Source organism: Eriocheir sinensis, chromosome 22, assembly GCF_024679095.1.
Source record: "Eriocheir sinensis breed Jianghai 21 chromosome 22, ASM2467909v1, whole genome shotgun sequence".
Classification (NCBI taxonomy): domain Eukaryota; kingdom Metazoa; phylum Arthropoda; class Malacostraca; order Decapoda; family Varunidae; genus Eriocheir; species Eriocheir sinensis.
The window spans coordinates 12,367,455-12,387,931 of NC_066530.1; the positions used below are offsets into that span (position 1 = coordinate 12,367,455).

The 20,477-nt window shown below is 41.2% G+C and overlaps 1 protein-coding gene across 1 annotated transcript in view; it reads right to left on the minus strand.

The window, feature by feature from the left end:
- LOC127002078 (uncharacterized protein C12orf56-like) overlaps positions 1 to 20,477 on the minus strand; it is an 81,122-nt gene that overhangs the window by 52,477 nt on the left and 8,168 nt on the right. The window contains 1 exon segment of the mRNA XM_050867531.1: positions 4,811 to 5,174. Within this exon segment, the coding sequence (XP_050723488.1) occupies positions 4,811 to 4,896 (86 nt within the window). The 5' untranslated portion in view covers positions 4,897 to 5,174.

Consider the following 20,477-nt stretch of genomic DNA (forward strand, 5'->3'; position numbering starts at 1 on the left):
TTTTGTCAGATTGCATTAGTCGATATCCCTTTCTGATTTGTCTTCTGTACCAGCCAATACTACACTCGACTTCCTTCTTCATCCCGGCACGGTCACTGAACCTTACTGTAATCTACGTATTCATATCTCACTTTTTGTCATTTTGCATTAGTCATTTCCATTTCTGATTCGTCTTCTGTACCAGCCAATACTACACTCGACTTCCTACCTCATCCCGGCACGGTCATTGAACCTTCCTGCGACTTCACTTTTTTTTTTCTCCTTTTGCATTATCAGACGACTTGAAAGGTCATCTGTTGGTGCTCTTTTGGCGATGCTCTTTCGTGCAAGCAAGGACGTGAAGAGAAGAAAATAAAGGACAAGAAAAAAATCAACAAAGCTCTCGGTAATTCATCTTGTTTTTTTCTTCCATTTTTTTCAGGTTAATTATTTCTGTCTTCTTGCTGCAGTGTGTATGACCCCAATTTTCTTAAGAGGTTTTACTTATCTTTAGTCTATATTGGTGTTTATTCCTTTCCTCTTGTTCCTCTTTATTCTCTCGTCCTCCTCTTTATTCTCTCTTCCTCCTCCTTTTTGTCTTTCCCATCACAACATTTTAACCTCATTTCTTCTTCTGGTTTTACTTCCTATTCTTCTTTCTTATTTTTTTTCCTCTTTCTTTTTTCTCTTTTTTTCAAATTTTTCTCATTCATTGTTCCTCTTCTTATATTCTCATTCTTCTTCTTTTTCCCTTTCTTTCATCCTTTTTTCCTCTTTTTTCATCCTTTTTTCCTCTTTTTTTTCTCATTCCTTGTTCCTTCTCTGCGTACATTTATAATTTATTCAACATTTTAACCTAGTTTCTTTCTTCTCCTCCTCCTCCTCCTTCTCTTATTCCCAAACTTCTGCGTACATTTATAATTTATTCAACATTTTAACCTAGTTTCTTTCTTCTTTCTCCTCCTCCTCCTTCTCTTATTCCCAAACTTCTTCTTACTCTTGTTCGTCGTTTTCTTTCTCTCCTGCTGTTCTTCTCTCCTTCTCGACCTCTTCCTCTTTCTCAGCCTTTTCCTCCTCCTCCTCCTCCTCTCCATCACAACCTAAATGACCCTTTCCTACTAGTTATGCCACAATTTAACATCCCCTCCTACCTCATTCTCTTCTCTTTTCTTAATTATTTTCCTCCGCCGTCCATCATCTGCCTGTCCCTCCGTCTGTCTGTGTCTAACTTGCCATAGAAAACCACCTGCTCTTTCCTTTCTTTCTTTTCTTCCTTTTCCTTATTGTCTGTCTGTTCGTCCGTCTGTTTAATTTGCCACATAAATCCCCCTGCTTTTCCTTTCCTTCTTTCTCTTTTCCCATCGAGTCTGTCTGTCTGTCTGTCTCTCCGTCTGTTATTCTGTCTTTTCTTTCTTTTCTTCCTCTTTCCTCCCATCTGTCTGTCTGTCTATCTGTTTCACGCCATGGAAATTCCAATATCTTTCCTTTCCTTCTTTCCTTTCCTATTTCCATTCTGTTTGTGTTCGTCCCTTTTTTCCTCTCCTTTGTCATCAACTCTCTCTCTCTCTCTCTCTCTCTCTCTCTCTCTCTCTCTCTCTCTCTCTCTCTCTCTCTCTCTCTCTCTGTATGTGTCTGTTCGTCCCTTTGTCTCTTCCTCTTCTTCTCTTCCCTTCCCTTCTTTTTCTTCTCTTCCCTTCCCTTCTTTTTCTTCTCTTTCTTCCCTTCTTTTTCTCTTTCTCCCCTCTTCTTCTCTTCCCTTCTTTTTTTTCTTTCTTCCCTCTTCTTCTCTTTCCTTTTTTTCTCTCTTTCCCATCATTTACCTGTCCGCCTCTGCCCGTCTATCCATCCGTCTGTTTCACTTGCTACAGAAAGCCTCATGATCTGTTATTCTTTCCTTCCGCCTTCTCATCATCTGTCTATCTATTTGTCCGTGTGTCTGTGTCTGTCCGTCTCTATGTCTGCCTCCCTCGCCCTGGAAATCAATGTTCTTCCTTCCCCGCGCCTAGACATGCACTGCTCGCCTGGTGGTTGCCCTCTCTGCGGTATTTGGGTCAGCACGGAGGCGGCCACTTAGCGGAAATCGAAGGAGGCACAACAAACCCTCCTGGCGCAAGGATAACACTTCCTCGCACTCACTCTCTGGCCAGGGCTTCGATACCCCCTCCACCGCCTGTTTACCTCTCTCTCTCTCTTCAGCCGACGTTCCTATCGATTGGGATACGTAATTGCTTCATTATTTGCCTGCTAAATGCTCTTAAACACTCTTGCTACGTTGCTGATTAAGGTCGAGGCTTTGTGGTGTTTTTTTGGGTGGTTTTGATGGATGGAAATTAACCTTGAAACGTCGAATTGTCATGAAACTTCGATTTATCATCATCATCATCTATCATTGGTTCCCTGTACTACAAAGGCCTTTCCCAACGTCCTTCCTTTCTCATCGATTTTCATGTCTTCAGTTAATGATTTTTTTCTGTTTGATTGGCGAGAAGTAACCTTGAAACATCGACTTATCATCATCAGCAATATAATACAAGGCCTTTCCCAACGTCCTCCCTCTCTCATCGATTTTCATGTCTCCAGTTAATGATTATTTTTTTCTGTGTTTTGATTGGCGAGAAGTAACATTGAAACACTGACTTGCCATCATTATCATCAGCAACACAATACAAAGGCCTTTCCCAACGTCCTCCCTCTCTCATCGTCTTTCATATCTACAGCTAATAAGTTTTTTTTGTGTTTTTGATTGACGAGAACTAACATTGAAACATCGACTATAAAAAAAAAATAATCATCATCAACTCCTACTATCACAACGGTACAAAGGCCTTTCCCAACGTCCTCAATATCTTTCTTTTTTTCATTTCTCCACCTGCTTCTCTGTCTGATGTTAGCGCACTCCACCCTGCTCCGGGAAATGCTCGAAGTTCGTCGCTCTAGCAATTCTCTGTCAGACTGTCTGCCCTGAATCCTTGGGGTACCACTCTGCTGTTATTTCCTTATTATGAGTGTCGTTGCTTACGTGAATATTGGAAGGTTAGTATAGGTCTCTCTCTCTCTCTCTCTCTCTCTCTCTCTCTCTCTCTCTCTCTCTATTCTTTTACTTGCTTTTCATTGTTATTTTTGCTACTCATTTTCGTTTAATCATTCTCTTTCCTTCTCGTTCTCTCAACAGTCCTTCTTCACTACGATTCTGTCTTCTTTCCTAGTCTTCTATTACTCTCTCTCTCTCTATTCTTTTACTTGCTTTTCATTGTTATTTCTGCTACTCATTTTCGTTTAATCATTCTCTTTTCTTCTCGTTCTCTCAATCGTCCTTCTTTCCTAGTCTTCTATTACTCTCTCTCTCTCTCTCGACCTTCTTTTTTTTGCTCTTTTTGATCGATGACACATGCGAAGGCGAAAATATCTGAGAGTAACGACCGCAATTGCTTTTTTTTTTACGCTTGCTTTAAAATAGAATAATTTGCTTGTATTTCACTCACGAAGATAAAAGGTCGCCAGTGGAAATATTGACAGCGAAGCACAGGATTGTTTTTTTTTTCTTCTTTTATCTCGCTTGCTGAACTGTGTAGATGACGACTTACATATCAGATACAAATTTAAAGGTCGCTGGTTATCTATGCAACGAGGACGGCTGGTGACGGGCAAAAAGCGAAAAATAATAGAGTAAATAAAAATAATAAAAATAGAAAAAAAATAATAAGTTAAAAAAAAAATATAGAACAAAATGAATAAAAAAAAATAATAATAGTGAACGTTTGACACTTGAGGGAGAAGAAAAAATAAAAGAATAAATAAAAAAAAAAGGTAAAAAATAATACTACAAAAAAATAAGTAAACACACACACACACACACACACACACACACACACACACACACACACACACACACACACACACACACACACACACACACACACACACACACACACACACACACACACACACACACACACACACACACACACACATGCTCTAATTCTGCCGAGTAAAAAGTCACGGTGCGAATGTATAGACGCGACTGATATAACGATTGCCAATACTTGAAAGAAAAGATAAAATAAAACACGTGCCCCCATTCCGCTTACTAAAAGGTCACGGCAAAAGGAACAAAAGTAGATAATAAAAAAAAGTAGACTAAAAAACACTAAAATAAACAACAACAAAATAAAATAAAAGATAAACTAAAATATAATATGAATTAAAATATACACACACATAAATAAATGATTAAGATAAATAAGTAAATAAAATTACGAAAAAACAACTTTGAAATGATTATGCAGTTCACTCAAGAATTACTAGTTTATACATCGGCATTTTGCAACTATTAATAACACCGCCATTACTTAACTTTAAATAAATTCTTCCGTTCACTCTAGAATTATTAGACCGAAACAGAATTAGCCTCCAGACCGGCATTTTGTAATTATTTATGATCTCAGCTTCACTGTAACTAAAAATAAATTCAACCGTTCACTCAAGAATTATAAGAACGAAACAGAATTAGCCTCAAAATCGGCATTTCCTGACTGTTTCTGACCTTAACTCCTTTTAAACTAGACACTGACAGCACAGCAACTTTTGAGTTAGTGTTACGTTGGTCAATACCTCCCGTAACTTACACTCGTATTCTCAGACACTTACGGTTCTCACAACACACAAAAAATCCAAATACCACCAAAAAGTTAGAAAAAATGGTAGCACAGTGACAGCACGGTAGAGGAAGTCCATCATCAAAGCCTCATAAAATTAACATCAACAGGCCAGATTAAGAAACGCTGCTCCGGTGATGATATAAAAAGAATGTCATTACGAAGCATCACCTTACCTTATGTTATTGTAGACGCTGGGGTGGAAGTTCTTCTTCAGAAAGAACTCCAACTTATTGTTCTTCGCTTTCTCTCTGGCAGTCATCGCGGCGAGGAGAGAGGAAGGAGGGGGCGGGAGGGGAGGAGCAGGCACCAGGACGCAGGAACACCAACTCGTAATCTAGGGCACATCATCCTCACATCACGCTGAGAGAGGTCGGCGCGTGGTCGGAGAAGGGTCGGCGAGCGTCGGCGACCAGTTTGTTTTTGTTCTTCGGCGACTCAGCCCCCACCAGCCCCCTGACGTCCATAGTCCAGGGTGGTGCGAGGGTGTGGGGGGAGAGGGCCTGTCTGCCTCCCTCCCTCTCTCTCAGACAGTTAATCCTGCAAAATGACAATAAACCTCCATTTAGGCCGAGACGCAGCGGCTATTACACACACACACACACACACACACACACACACACACACACACACACACTTTAAGAGGAGAGGCTCTATTGTTGTTGATGTTGTTGTTGTTGCTGGTGGTAAATGATTGATGATTATGGTGGTGTTGGTGGTGGTGATTGTAGTGGTGCTATCGGAGTGGTCGTTAAGGTAGTGGTGGTGGTAGTGGTGGTGATGACAGTGGTGGTGGTGATGTATGAATGGTGATAAGTGATGGTGGTAGATGGTGATGGAGGTGGTAGTGATCATAGTAGTATATATCCTGGTAATGGTGAAGGTACTGATGATGGAGGTCGTTGTAGTAGTAATAGTAGTAGAAGAAGTAGTAGTAATAGTAGTAGTGGTGGTAGTGGTGGTGGTGGCGTCGTGTGGTGGGATGTGTATGCGTGACAGTACGTTACGTGTTCATTTCAAGTTGTGTCCCTTGCTGACCGCCCCCCTCCCCCCAACACACTGCAACCTTCACCCCCGCACCCTCGCACGGTCACGCCAGCAGCCACCGACCGCACGTGGGGAAGGTAATCCTTATTCTGAGACGCCTTCGGCCCTCACAACAAAAAAAATCCAAGGCCCATAACGGAGATTAGTCGGGTTCTCACGAGTCTGTTTTGCGGTCATGGTGCAGAAGGCTTGTCCAGCTATCACTAGGCTCAAAAACACTACCCGAGGATATACTGACACAACCTCTACGAAAGCCTGATGGTGGGTGTGTACCTAAGCCTTGAAATGTTTGAGAATATGCCCCTCGTTTTTTTTTTTTTTTTTTTTTTTTTTTTACAGCAAGGGAGGAAGCTCAAGGGCAAACACAAGGACAGCAACAACAGAAGCCTGCTAGTCGCTGCTCCGATGTGTATAAGCGACTGACATAACGATTGGCAATACTTGAAAATGAACATAAAACATACGCTCTAATTCCGCTGACTAAAATGTCACATAAAAAAGTAAACATATAAATGAATAATTAATAGAAAAAAAAAAACCGAAAGCCCAAAAGCGAGGTACACACAGATTATAAGGTCTTTGTCTCTTAAATCCTAACCTAACCTAACCTAACTTAATCTGGTTTACCACGTGTCAACTGCAAGGCTAAAGAGGATCAATATATAGATTCAATACCACCTGTGACGTCAATAGAATAAACAAGATATACATACAGGTAACCACAGCCATCAATACTTCATACAAGGTCATCGAAAACACCATCATCACCATCAACTAGGCAGCTCAAGGCCAAAAACAAGGACAATAACAACAACAAAAGCCTGCTAACCGCTGCTCCGAGCAAAAGTAGAAAAAACAACATCGAAAGCCCAAAAGCGAGGTACCCACACATTATAAGTTTTTTGTCTCTCTTAAAACCTAACCTAACCTAACCTAACTTAATCTGGTTTACCACGTGTCAACTGCAAGGCTAAAGAGGATCAATATATAGATTCAATACCACTTGTGAAGTCTATAGAATAAATGAGATACACATACAGATAACCACAGCCATCAATACTTCTTACAAGGTCATCGAAAACATCATCATCATCATCAACTAGGCAGCTCAAGGGCAAAAACAAGGACAATAACAACAACAAAAGCCTGCTAGTCGCTGCTCCGAACAAAAGTAGAAAAAACAACATCGAAAGCCCAAATGCGAGGTACCCACACATTATAAGGTCTTTGTCTATCTTAAAACCTATCCTAACCTAACCTAACCTAACCTAACCTAACCTAGCTTAATCTAGTTTACCACATGTCAACTGCAAGGCTTAAAGAAGATCAATATCACCTGTGACGTCTATAGAATAAACGAGATACACATACAGATAACCAAAAGCCATCAATACTTCTTACAAGGTCATCGAAAACATCATCACCATCATCATCATCAACTAGGCAGCTCAAGGCCAAAAACAAGGACAACAACAACAAAAGCCTGCTAGTCGCTCGCTGCTCCGAACAAAAGTAGAAAAAACAACATCGAAAGCCCAAAAGCAAGGTACCCACACATTATAAGGTCTTTGTCTCTCTTAAAACCTAACCTAACCTAACCTAACTTAATCTAGTTTACCACGTGTCAACTGCAAGGCTAAAGAGGATCAATATATAGATTCAATACCACCTGTGACGTCTATAGAATAAATGAGATATACATACAGATAACCAAAAGCCATTAATACTTCTTACAAGGTCATCGAAAACACCATCATCATCATCAACTAGGCAGCTCAAGGCCAAAAACAAGGACAACAACAACAAAAGCCTGCTAGTCGCTCGCTGCTCCGAACAAAAGTAGAAAAAACAACATCGAAAGCCCAAAAGCGAGGTACCCACTTTTTGTCTCTCTTAAAACCTAACCTAACCTAACCTAACTTAATCTAATTTACCACGTGTCAACTGCAAGGCTTAAAGATGAGCAATACCACCTGTGACGTCTGTAGAATAAACAAGATATACATACAGGTAACCACAGCCATCAATACTTCTTACAAGGTCATCGAAAACATCATCATCATCATCAGCTACCTCATTTTTACGGTACAGAAAGCAGCTCAATGATAAAATATAAGAAAATACCCCAAAACCCGCACGTATGACAGCGAGATGAGCAAAATGAGAGGATCAGAATTCGGTCGGAGATGTGTCGATGTGAAAACTAGGTCGTATATTATTTTCTACCGACAAATTGTATTATTAGCCAAGAATTTACTCTCCCATTACTTTGGTCATATACACATATATACAGACAGTCGCTATTAATACTTCATAATAAACTTGTCCCCCCTAAAAAAAACCCAGCAAACAAACAGACAATCGCTATTAATACTTCATAATAAACTTGCCCCCCTAAAAAAACCCAGCAAACATACAGACAGTCGCTATTAATACTTCATAATAAACTTGCCCCCCCTAAAAAAAACAGCAAACATACAGACAGTCGCTATTAATACTTCATAATAAACTTGTCCCCCCTAAAAAACCCAGCAAACATACAGACAGTCGCTATTAATACTTCATAATAAACTTGTCTCCCCTAAAAAAACCCAGCAAACATACAGACAGTCGCTATTAATACTTCATAATAAACTTGTCTCCCCTAAAAAACCCAGCAAACATACAGACAGTCGCTATTAATACTTCATAATAAACTTGTCTCCCCTAAAAAAAACCCAGCAAACATACAGACAGTCGCTATTAATACTTCATAATAAACTTGCCCCCCCTAAAAAACCCCAGCAAACATACAGACAGTCGCTATTAATACTTCATAATAAACTTGTCTCCCCTAAAAAAACCCAGCAGATATACAGACAGTCGCTATTAATACTTCATAATAAACTTGTCTCCCCTAAAAAACCCAGCAAACATACAGACAGTCGCTATTAATACTTCATAATAAACTTGCCCCCCCTAAAAAAAAACAGCAAATATACAGACAGTCGCTATTAATACTTCATAATAAACTTGTCTCCCCTAAAAAACCAGCAAACATACAGACAGTCGCTATTAATACTTCATAATAAACTTGTCTCCTAAAAAACCAGCAAACATACAGACAGTCGCTATTAATACTTCATAATAAACTTGCCCCCCCTAAAGAACCCCAGCAAACATACAGACAGTCGCTATTAATACTTCATAATAAACTTGCCCCCCCTAAAAAAAACCAGCAAACATACAGACAGTCGCTATTAATACTTCATAATAAACTTGTCTCCCCTAAAAAAAAAACAGCAAACAAACAGACAGTCGCTATTAATACTTCATAATAAACTTGTCTCCCCTAAAAAAACCTGCAAATATACAGACAGTCGCTATTAATACTTCATAATAAACTTGTCTCCCCTAAAAAAAACCCAGCAAACATACAGACAGTCGCTATTAATACTTCATAATAATCTTGCCCCCCCTAAAAAAACCCAGCAAAGCACCGCATAAGCAAAATAGTAATAAGATCGTATATTTCCACTTCAAAGTCTATCATCAGCCAAGAATTTACTGCTGGTTATATTACTCAGTTGAACAAGGTAATCACATAACAGTGCCTATCAATACTCTATCCTGAGCCTGCCTAACATAGTGAAGCATCGAATAACTCATCAAAACACGACCACATATTAGAAACTCGAACCATCAATTTACTCCCCGTCACACACACACACACACACACACACAAAGAGTCATCATCAACCCTTCCTAACCTGGTCTACCAAAATCACAACGAACCTCAAATACCTTCCACTCAGCCATAACAATCTAGCTTCCGTCACTTGGCTTACATAAACAAGACAATCACAACCACACAAACACACACAAATGTACAGTCGTCGTTACTTCATCCTTACCCTATATAAACAACATAATAGGAATATACGGTCGTCAAGAGTGGGAGAGACTCATAGCCCGTCCAACTCCCTTAAGGAAAAATAAGGAGGTTAAACGAAAAGACGAAGAAAAAGACGACGACGAAGAAGAAGAAAAAGGAGAAGAAAAAGGAAATGAAAAACAACAAGACGAAGAATACTAATACGAAAACGAAGGCGAAGGAAGAAAGAAAGGAAGGAAGGAAGGAAAGAAGGAAGCAAAGAATGTAGGAAAGGAAAGAAGGAAGCAAAGAATGTAGGAAAGGAAAGGGATGAAGGGAAAGTAGGAAAAGAGGAGAGGGGAAGGAAGGGGGGAAAGAGGAGAGGAAAAAGGAAGGAAGGTAGGAAGGAAGGAAAGAAGCAAAGAATGTAGGAAAGGGACAAAAGGAAAGAAGGAAAAGAGGGAAGGAATGGGGAAAAGAGGAGAGGAAAAAGGAAGGAAGGAAGGAAAGAAGGGAGAGGAAAGGAGACGAAAGGAAGGTAGGAAGAAGATACAGACTAAGAAGAAGACGAAGAAGAAGGCGAAAAAGATGAAAGAAATACCAACAACCATCAAATACCTCTCACGCCAGCCCCGAACAATCCCCCCACCCACCCATCCCCTGTCACCTCGCTCCCCCCCCTGCCGCAGCTTTCCGTGTACAAGGCCGCCCTGAGCCCCAATTATCCCGCTGTTTAGTCACTTTTTCCGCCCCCCCGCCACGGTTCGCTGAATGGTCCCGCGCGGCTCGAAGCTCCGGGAAACGTGTCTCGACTCCCCGGAACCGCTTTGCTTTTCACTGATCCGGATTCTTTTTCCTTTTTTTTTTTTACCCTTCGTCCACATTCTTTCGTAGCTTAGGACTCACGAATGTTGTTGTTTGTTATTTTTTCTCCTTTTACTGACGTGTTTATTGGTCGTGAGGAAGGTTAGTGTTTTATCCGCCGTGACGAGGATAGAGTAGAGAAGAATAGTGAAGATTAGTTTGTACGTGTTTGTAAAGTATGTTGCTATTTTCTTTTTTTTAACTGTCTCATGCAATAGTTTCTCTTAGCATTGATTTTTTTCTACTTATTCTTTTTCTTTTTTTTGCCTTTCTCATACTCCATTCCTCCTCCTCCTCCTCCTTTTTCCTTTTATCTTCATTTTTCTTTTAACTTTCGTGCATTACTTTCTCTCAGTGTTATTTTTTTGTCTATTTCTATTTGTCCTCCTCATTGTCTTTCTACTCTGATCTTTCTACTTCTTTTCTTCGTATCTTCCTCCTCTTTCCTTTTTTTTCCCGTTTCTTCCTGTCCTCTCCTTTTCCTATTTTCCTCCCCTTTCTCCTTTTTTCTTTCCTCCGTTTCATTCTCCTTCTCCTCTTTCTACATCTCTACTCTTTCTCCTCCTTTGTTTCTTCCTCTTTCTCCTCTCTCCTTTTTTTCCCGTTTCTTCCTGCCCTCTTCTTTTCCTTCTTTCCTCCCCTTTCCTCATTTTCTTTTCCTCCATCTTCTCCTCCTCCTCTTCCTGCATCTCTAATCTTTCTCCTTCTTTGTTTCTTCCTCCTCTCTCCTTCTTTTTCCCATTTCTTCCTGGCCTCTCCTTTTCCTCGTTTCCTCCCCTTCCTCCTTTTCTTTCCTCCATTTCATTCTCCTCCTTCTCCTCTTCCTACATCTCTACTCTAATCTTTCTCCTTCTTTGTTTCTTCCTCTTCCTCCTCTCTCCTTTTTCTCGTTTCTTCCTGCCCTTTCCTTTTTCTCGTTTCCATCTCTTCCTCCTTCTTCTTTTTCTCTATTTCATTCTCCTCCTCCTCCTCTTCCTGCATCTCTACTCTAATCTTTCTCCTCCTTTGTTTCTTCCTCTTCCTCCTCTCTCCTTCTTTTTCCCGTTTCTTCCTGCCCTTTCCTTTTCCTCGTTTCCATCTCTTCCTCCTTTTTCTTTTTCTCCTCCTCCTCCTCCTCCTCCTCCTCCTCCATCTACCTATGTACCTGTGTGTTCTCAGTGACACACCCACACCCACACACACCCACACCCACACATACACGAAGCACTGACTTCGCCTCCCTCAACTGGCGGGGTTCTCGGAAAAGCATGGACGATTTTCGCATAATTTAAGCAATTACATGAATTATAATTATTTTTTAGGGCAAGAAGCATCACGAGGCAATGGCCGTGTTGGTGCTGGTGGTGCTTTTTGGTGCTGAAATTGGTGCTTTATGATGTTGAAACTGGGTCTTTTATTTTATTATTATTTTTTTTTTTACAAAGGAGACAGCTCAAGGGAACAAAAAATAGGAAATAATAATTAAAAAAAGCCCGCTACTCGCTGCTCCTAAAACGAATCCAAGGAGGTGGCCGAAAGAGGGGAGGAGAGGTGTCCTGATACTGTGGTACTGAAACTGGTGAAACTGATACTTTTAGGTGTTGAAACTGGTGCTTTTATTTGAAACTGGCTCTTTGTGGTGTTGAAACTGGTGCTTTTATTTGAAACTGGCTCTTTGTGGTGTTGAAACTGGTGCTTTTATTTGAAACTGGCTCTTTGTGGTGTTGAAACTGGTGCTTTTATTTGAAACTGGCTCTTTGTGGTGTTGAAACTGGTGAAACTGATACTTTTAGGTGTTGAAACTGGTGCTTTTATTGGAAACGGGCTCTTTGTGGTGTTGAAACTGGTGAAACTGACAATTTAAGATGTTGAAACTGGGGAGCTTTACTTTTTGGTGCAGAAGCTGGTGTTTTTTGGTGTTGAAACTGATGACATTTGTTGAAATTGAAGCTTTTGGGCATTGAAAGTGGCTATTTTGCGGTGCTGAAACAGGAGCTTTTAACAGAAACAGGTCATTTTTCACCCGCCCTTTATGCCGAAACTGGTTATTTTTAGTGCTGCTTAAACTATACTATCTTGGTGTTGATCCTAATAATGGTAATAGTAGCGATGTCACGGCGCTACAATGGTGCCACTGCGGGGGCCTAAGGGGCGTTATAGTTATCAAGGAGAGTGATCCATCGTGCGAGGCAGCCCCGTCGTTAACTGTGAGGTGAGGCAAGGAGGAGGGAAGGGAAGAGGAGGGGATGGGAAGGGAAGGGGAGGAGGAAGTGAGGCAAGGAAGAGGGAAGGGATGGGAAGGGAAGGGGAGGAGGAAGGAGAAGTAAAGAGAGGGGAAGGGGGATCGGAAGGGTTGAGAAATAGAGGAGGAAGGGGAGGGAGAAGGGATGGAAGGGGAAGAGGAAGGGAAGGATAAAGAGAGGGGAAGGGGAGCAAAGATAATGGGTGTGCAGGTTAGGGAAGGGAGGGGAAGGGAAGGGAAGGGAAGGGAAGGGAAGGAATAGGAATAAGAAAGAAAGGGAAGAGAAAGGTAATTAAGGAAAGGGAAATGAATAAGAAGAGAAGGGAAGGAAAAGGAAAGGTATGAGATGGGAAAAGAAAGGAATGAGAAGGAAATGGATGGAATGGAAAGGGAAGAAAAGAGAAGGGAAGGGAAAGGAATAGAAAGGAATGGAAGGGAAGGAAAAGGAAAGGAATGAAAATGAAATGGCTGGAATGGAAAGGGAAGAAAAGAGAAGGGAAGGGAAAGAAATCGACAGGAATGGAAGGGAAGGAAAAGGAAAGGAATGAGAAGGAAATGGATGGAGTGGAAAGGAAAGAAATGGAAAGAGAAAGGAATAGAGAGGAATGGAAGAGAAGATAAAGGAATGACGACAGAGAGAAAAAAATAAGAGAAAGGAAAGGAAAAGGAAAGTACTGTAATGACGAAGGAGAAGAGTAGTAGAAAAAAAAGAAAAGGCAAAACAACAAAGGGAACGTAAGAAAGGACAGGTAATGAAAAGTGTGAAGGTGAAGGTCAAGCCAGGTAGAGTGACGTCAAGTTCAGGTGAGTGAGGCAATTAAAAGCGGGACAGGTAAGGGTGGCGCATTCTCAGGTAACAATGACAAAGTGGAGCCAGGTGAGGTAGGGGGAAAGGTGAGATAGAAAGTACAGGTAAGGACTGAGGAAGAGGAAGGAAAGGGGAAGAGGAAAGAGAGGGGAAGGGAAGGGAGAGAGAGGGGAAGGGAAGGGAAGGGAGAGAGAGGGGAAGGGAAGGGAAAGAGAGGGGAAGGGAAGGGAAGGGAAAGAGAGGGGAAGGGAAGGGAAGGGAAAGAGAAGGGAAGGGAAAGAGAGGGGAAGGGAAGGGAAGAGAGGGGAAGGAAGGAAGGGAGAGAAGGAAGGGAGAGAGAGGGAAGGAAGGGAAAGAGAGGGGAAGGAAGGAAGAGAGGGAAGGAAGGAAGGAAAGAGAAGGAAGGGAAGAGAGGAAGGGAAGGAAGGAAAGAGAAGGGAAGGAAAGAGAGGAAGGGAAGGAAGGAAAGAGGGAAGGAAGGAAGGAAAGAGAGGGAAGGAAGGAAAGAAGGGAAGGAGAGAGAGGGAAGGAAGGAAGGAAAGAGAAGGAAGGGAAAGAGAGGGAAGGGAAGGGTAAGAGAAGGGAAGGGAGAGAGAGGGAAGGGAAGGGAGAGAGAGGGAAGGGAAGGGAAAGAGAGGGGAAGGAAGGAAAGGAGGGGAAGGGAAGAGGGAGAGGAAGGGAAGAGAGGGAAGGAAGGAAGGGAAGGAAGGGAAGGGAAGGAAGGAAGGAAGGAAGGAAGGGAAAGAGAGGGAAGGGATGGGAAGGGAAGGGAAGGGAAGGGAAGGGAGAGAGAGGGGAAGGGAAGGGAAGGGAAGGGAAAGAAAGGGGAAAGGAAAGGGAAGGGAAAGAGGAAAGAAACGGGGAAGAGGAATGGAAGGGACAGAATAGGTAAATAAAGGTAAAATAAAAGCAGAATCAAGAGAAAGGAAAGAAAGAAAGAAAAGGAAGGAAGGAAGGAAGGAAGCAAAGGATGTAGGAATGGAAAGGAGACAAAAGGAAAGTAAAAAAAGGAGAAAGGAAGGAAGGGGGAAAGAGGAGAGGAAAAGGGAGGATGGATAGAAGGAAGGAAGGAAAGAAAGAAGTGATGAAGGGAATGGAAAAAAGACGAAAGGAAGCAAGGCAAAGAGGGAAAGGAAAAGGAAGGAAGGAAGGAAGGAAGGAAAGAATGTGGGAAAGGAAAGGGGACGAAAGGATGGTAGGAAAAGAGGAGAGGGGAAGGAAGGGGGAAAAAAGGAAAAGAAAAAGGAAGGAGGGAAGAAGGAAGGAAAGAAGGAAGGAAATGAAATGAAAGGAGACGAGAGAAGGTAGGTAAAGAGAGGGAAAGGAAGGAAAGAAGGAAGGAAGGAAGTAAATAAATGACAGGGGACAAAAGGAAGGTAGGAAAAGATGGAGAGGAAAAGGAAGGAAGGAAGAGGTAAAGAAAGGAATGGAAAGAAGAAAAGGTAGAAAAAGAGGAGGGGGAAAAGAGGGGAGGAAACAAGGAAGGAAGGAAGGAAGGAAGTAAATGAAGGGGGACGAAAGGAAAGTAGGAAAAGAGGGAGAGGAAAAGGAAGGAAGGAAGAGGTAAAGAAAGGAATGGAAAAAAGAAAAGGTAGGAAAAGAGGAGGGAGACAGGTGGGAAGGAAGTACAGAAAATGAAATAAAAACGAATGAAATGAAAGTAAAAGTAGGAAAAGAAAGGGAAAGGAAGGAAGAATGTATGAAAGGAAAGGAGGAAATTAAGTCAGGAAAAGAGGGAAAGGATGGAGGAAAGTACAGAAAATGAAATAAAAACGAAGGAAATGAAAGTAAAAATAGGAAAAGCGGAGAGGGAAAGGAACGAAACAAAGAACGTAGGAAAGGAACGGAGGAAATGAAGTCAGGAAAAGAGGGAAAAGATGGAAGGAAACACACAAAAAAATGAAACAAAAACGATAAAACGAAGATAATGAAAGTAAAAGTCTATGATGGATAAGGGGAACAGGTGTGGCCCAGGTAATCGGTGGGGCAGGTGAGGGCGTGGCAAGGTCTTCGTATCGACAGGTAACTCAAACTGTTTACTAATGATACCGAAGGACTTGTATTATATTGCCAGGCTGGAGGTGGGGGAGCGAGGGAGGGAGAACAGGAGGAGAGGAGAAAAGAAAAGGAGGAATATGAGGGAAAGGAAGGAAGAAGGCAAGGAAGAAAATGAGAAATAGAAAGGGAGGTAAGGAAGATAGGTAGGAAAGGAAGAAAGAGGGAGAGGAAGGAAGGAAGGAAGGAATGGTGAAAAGAGGAAAAGGAAGGAGGAAAGGATGCAAGGGAGGGAGGAAAGTAGATAAGAAAGGAAAGGAGAAAAGGAAAGATAGGAGAAGAAGAGGGAAAAAAAGGAGCTGAGAAAAGAAAATGAAGATGATGGAAAGGAAGGAAGGAAGGAGAAACAGAGCAAGGAAGGAAGAAAGAAAGAAAAGTAGGAAAGGAGAGAAAAAGGTGAGATGGGAGGAGAGGAAACGGAAGGAAGGAAGCAAGGAAGGAAAGAAGACAAAAGGAAATAAAGGAAAGGAGGGAAGAAAGGAAGGAAAAGAGACGAAAGGAAAGGAAGAGAAAAAAACAAGAAGGGAAAAGAAAGAAAAAGAAAACGATATAAAAAAATGTAAAAAAGTAAAAAAAAGAAAAGAAAACTATATTGGATACATGATTACACAACGATTATGTAGAACCAGAGAGAGGGGAGAGAGAACAAGAGAGAGAGAGAGAGAGAGAGAGAGAGAGAGAGAGAGAGAGAGAGAGAGAGAGAGAGAGAGAGAGAGAGAGAGAGAGAGAGAGAGAGAGAGAGAGAGAGAGAGAGAGAGAGAGAGAGGTGGCAATCACATGAGACTCACCTGTCCTCCCTCTGTGCACCTGTATGACCTTGGCGAGGAGGGTTAGTGGGTGAGAGAGAGAGAGAGAGAGAGAGAGAGAGAGAGAGAGAGAGAGAGAGAGAGAGAGAGAGAGAGAGAGAGAGAGAGAGAGAGAGAGAGAGAGAGAGAGAGAGAGAGAGAAATGTAGATATAAATTTTTTTTTTTTTACAACAAAGGAGGCAGCTCAAGGGCACACAAAAAGAAACAATAAAAAAGCCTGCTACTGCTGCTCCTAAAAAAGAAACAAAAGAGGTGGCCGAAAGGAAGATCAAATACGGGAGGAGAGGTGTCCTGATACCCTCCTCTTGAAAGAGTTCAAGTCGTAGGCAGGAGGAAATACAGATGAAGGAAGATTGTTCCAGAGTTTACCAGCGTGAGGGATGAAAGAGTGAAGATGCTGGTTAACTCTTGCATGAGGGGTTTGGACAGTATAGGGATGAGCATGAGCAGAAAGTCCAGTGCAGCGGGGCCGCAGGAGGGGGGGAGGCATGCAGTTAGCAAGTTCAGAAGAGCAGTCAGCGTGGAAATATCGATAGAAGATAGAAAGAGAGGTAACATTGCGGCGGAATTTAAGAGGTAGAAGACTATCAGTATGAGGAGGAGAGCTGATGAGACGAAGAGCCTTAGCCTCCACTCTGTCCAGAAGAGCTGTGGTGGAGCCCCCACACATGAGATGCATACTCCATACGAGGGCGGACAAGGCCCCTGTATATGGACAGCAACTGTGCAGGGGAGAAGAACTGGCGGAGACGGTACAGAACGCCCAGCCTCGAGGAAGCTGATTTAGTAAGAGATGAGATATGAAGTTTCCAGTTGAGATTGTGAGTTAAGGATAGACCGAGGATGTTTAGTGTTGAGGAAGGTGATAACTGGGTGTTGTCAAAGAATAGGGGATAGTTGTTTGGAAGATTGTGTCGAGTGGATAGGTGGAGAAACTGTGTTTTTGAGGCAGATAGATAGATAGATAGAGAATGTGGTTATAGATAAAAGATAGATAGATATAAATAAACAAATGTATAAAAAGGAATGAACAAATAGATATATAAAGGCATAAATAAATATAGATAGATAGATAGATAGATAGATAAAAAACAGATTTCCCACAACACATCAATAAAATAAAGTAATGAAATCAATAGAAAAAAAAGAGCAAGAGAGAGAGAGAGAGAGAGAGAGAGAGAGAGAGAGAGAGAGAGAGAGAGAGAGAGAGAGAGAGAGAGAGAGTATATGCATGCGGGCACAAAGGAAGTAGGTCGACAGTAATAACGATGCAGGTGGAAAGAAAAAAGAAGAAAAAAAAATGTAACACGAAACACACACACACACACACACACACACACACACACACACACACACACACACACACACACACACACACACACACACTCGGGTAAATAAAATAATGTGAAAGAATGGAAAAATAAGAGCAACCGTTATTTATTTATTGCAGACAAGTGTTTTTATTTTTTATGTCCAAGTAAATTTAAACGACGGTAAGAGGATTAAAAAGTTCAAGAGGAGTAAAGAGGAAAAGTCAGGCAGTTCAAGAGGAGAAAAGAGAAATTGCCAGGCCGTTCAACACTCCATTCAACCAATCTCGACGTATAAGCCCCGCCCAGCCAGTCCAGCAACCACCAATCAGATTCAACCTTCCCCCAGCATCCACCAATCACAAGCCTTCTGAGTTAGGGAGTGGGCGTGGCTTGCTTGAGAACTGGCCAATGATAGATACTTAAAGAGAAGGAGGGGAGGAGCTTATTTGTGAAGTCAGGCATCCACCAATCACAAGCAGCCAAGTTGGAAAGGGGGCGTGGCTTGCTGGAGGACGGGCCAATGAGATACTTGATGGGGGAAGGGGGAGGGGCGTATCTGCCAAGCTAATGTGAATAGAGTGAACAGAGGGAAGGGAGAGGAATAAAAAGGAATGGAAGGGAAGGTAAAGGAATAAAAAGGAATGGAAGGGCAGGTAAAGGAAAGGTATGAGATGGCAAAAGAAAGGAATGAGAAGGAAATAGATGGAATGGAAAGAGAAGAAAAGAGAAGGGGAGGGAAAGGAGTAGACAGGAATGGAATGGAAGGTAAAGGAATGACAACAGAGAGAAAATAAGGGGAAGGAAAGGAAAAGGAAAGTACTGTAATGACGAAGGAGGACGGTAGGAAAAAAAGAAAAGGCAAAATAACAAAGGAAGTGTATGCGAGAAGTGTGTGACCATTCCGTAGATTGTATTGGAAAGGAGGAAGGCAATGAACGGAGCCGGACTTTTATATGGTATTCCGTCACGTGTGTTATGGGTAAGGTTCTGGGTGTAAACATGTTGGATGGAGGTGAAAGACATAGATATATAGATAGAAAGATTGATAGATAAATGGATAGGGAGTTAGAGGAAGTTAAGCAAGTTTTTTATGATATTGAGCAACGTGGGTTCTGGGTAAGAATTTGGCTGGAGGTAAAAGATATAGATAGATAGAAAGATAGATAGATAAATGGATAGGTAATTAGAGGAAGAAAGTATTTTTTATGATATTGAGTCACGTGGGTTCTGGTTAAGGCTTTGAATGTAAACAAATTGGCTAAAGGTGAAAGACAGATATAGATAGATAGATAGACGGATAGATAGATAGATAGATGGATAGATAGATAGAAGGATATAGATAAATGGATAGGTAGTTACTAGTTAGAGTAAGCAATTTTTTATTATGATATTGAGTCACGTGGGTTCTGGGTAGGGCTTTGAATGTAAACATGTTGACTGGAGGTGAAAGACATAGATAGATAGGTAGATAGATAAATAGATAGATAGATAAATGGATGGGTAATTAGAGAAAGGTAAGCAAGTTTTTTTTATGAGATTGAGCCACGTGGGTTCTGTGTAAGGCTTTGAATGTAAACAAGTTGGATGGAGGTGAAATAGATAGATAGATAGATTGATAGATAGATAGATAAATGAATAGGTAGTTAGAAGAAGGTAAGTAAGTTGTTTTATGATACTGAGTCACGTGGGTTCTGGGCAAGGCTTTGGATGTGAACAAGTTGACTGGAGGATAGATAGATAGATAGGTAGATAGATAGATATAGGGAAAGACAGAGGAAGGTAGGCAAGTTTTCTTCATACTATATTGAGTCACGTGGGTTCTGGGCAAGGCTTTGGATGTGAACAAGTTGACTGGAGGATAGATAGATAGATAGGTAGATAGATAGATAAAGGGAAAGACAGAGGAAGGTAGGCAAGTTTTCTCCATACTATATTGAGTCACGTGGGTTCTGGGTAAGGCTTTGGATGTGAACAAGTTGACTGGAGGATAGATAGATAGATAAAGGGAAAGACAGAGGAAGGTAGGCAAGTTTTCTCCATACTATATTGAGTCACGTGGGTTCTGGGCAAGGCTTTGGATGTGAACAAGTTGGCTGGAGGTGAAAGACATAGATAGATAGGTAGATAGATATCGGCCAAACCAGTAACCCGTTGTTGAGTCTGGATTAGCATGGATTGTTTTTTTTTTTTTGGTTTGTTTTTTCATTTGTTTTTTTCTCCCTTGAGTTGCTTCCTTTACTGTAAAAAAACAACAACAACGAAACACTGCCACCCCAGACTATTCTTTTTCTTTTTTTTCCCTTTGTTTTCGCCCTTGAGCTACTTACAGTAAAAAAATAATAATAATAAACTGCGGCCCCAAATTTTTCTTTATATTGCCAGGATTGTTTTTCTTCTTTTTTTTTCCTCCCTTGAGTTGCTTCCTTTACTGTAAAAAAAAAAAAAAAAAAAAACCCTGCCACCTTTCGTTGCCCTGAGTTGTTGTTTCCTTCACTAAAAAAAAGAAGAAAAAAACCTGTCACCCCAAACTATTCTTTTTTTTTTTATTTGTTTTTGGCCTTGAGCTACTTACTGTAAAGAAAAAAAACACTGCCGCCTCAAACTTTTCTTTATATTGTTTTTCTTCTGTTTTCCCCTTGATATGTTTCCTTAATACTAAAACACCTAAACTGCTTCAATCTTTATTTTTTCCTCTTTTATTTTTCGCCTTGAGCTGTAAAAAAAATGTAAACTCTAAAAAACTGTCAAACTCTAAAAAAACTGTCACACTATACAAAAAACTGTCAAACTATATAAAACTGTCAAACTATAAAAAAAACTGTCAAACTCTATAAAACTGTCAAACTATATAAAAAACTGTCAAACTATACAAAAC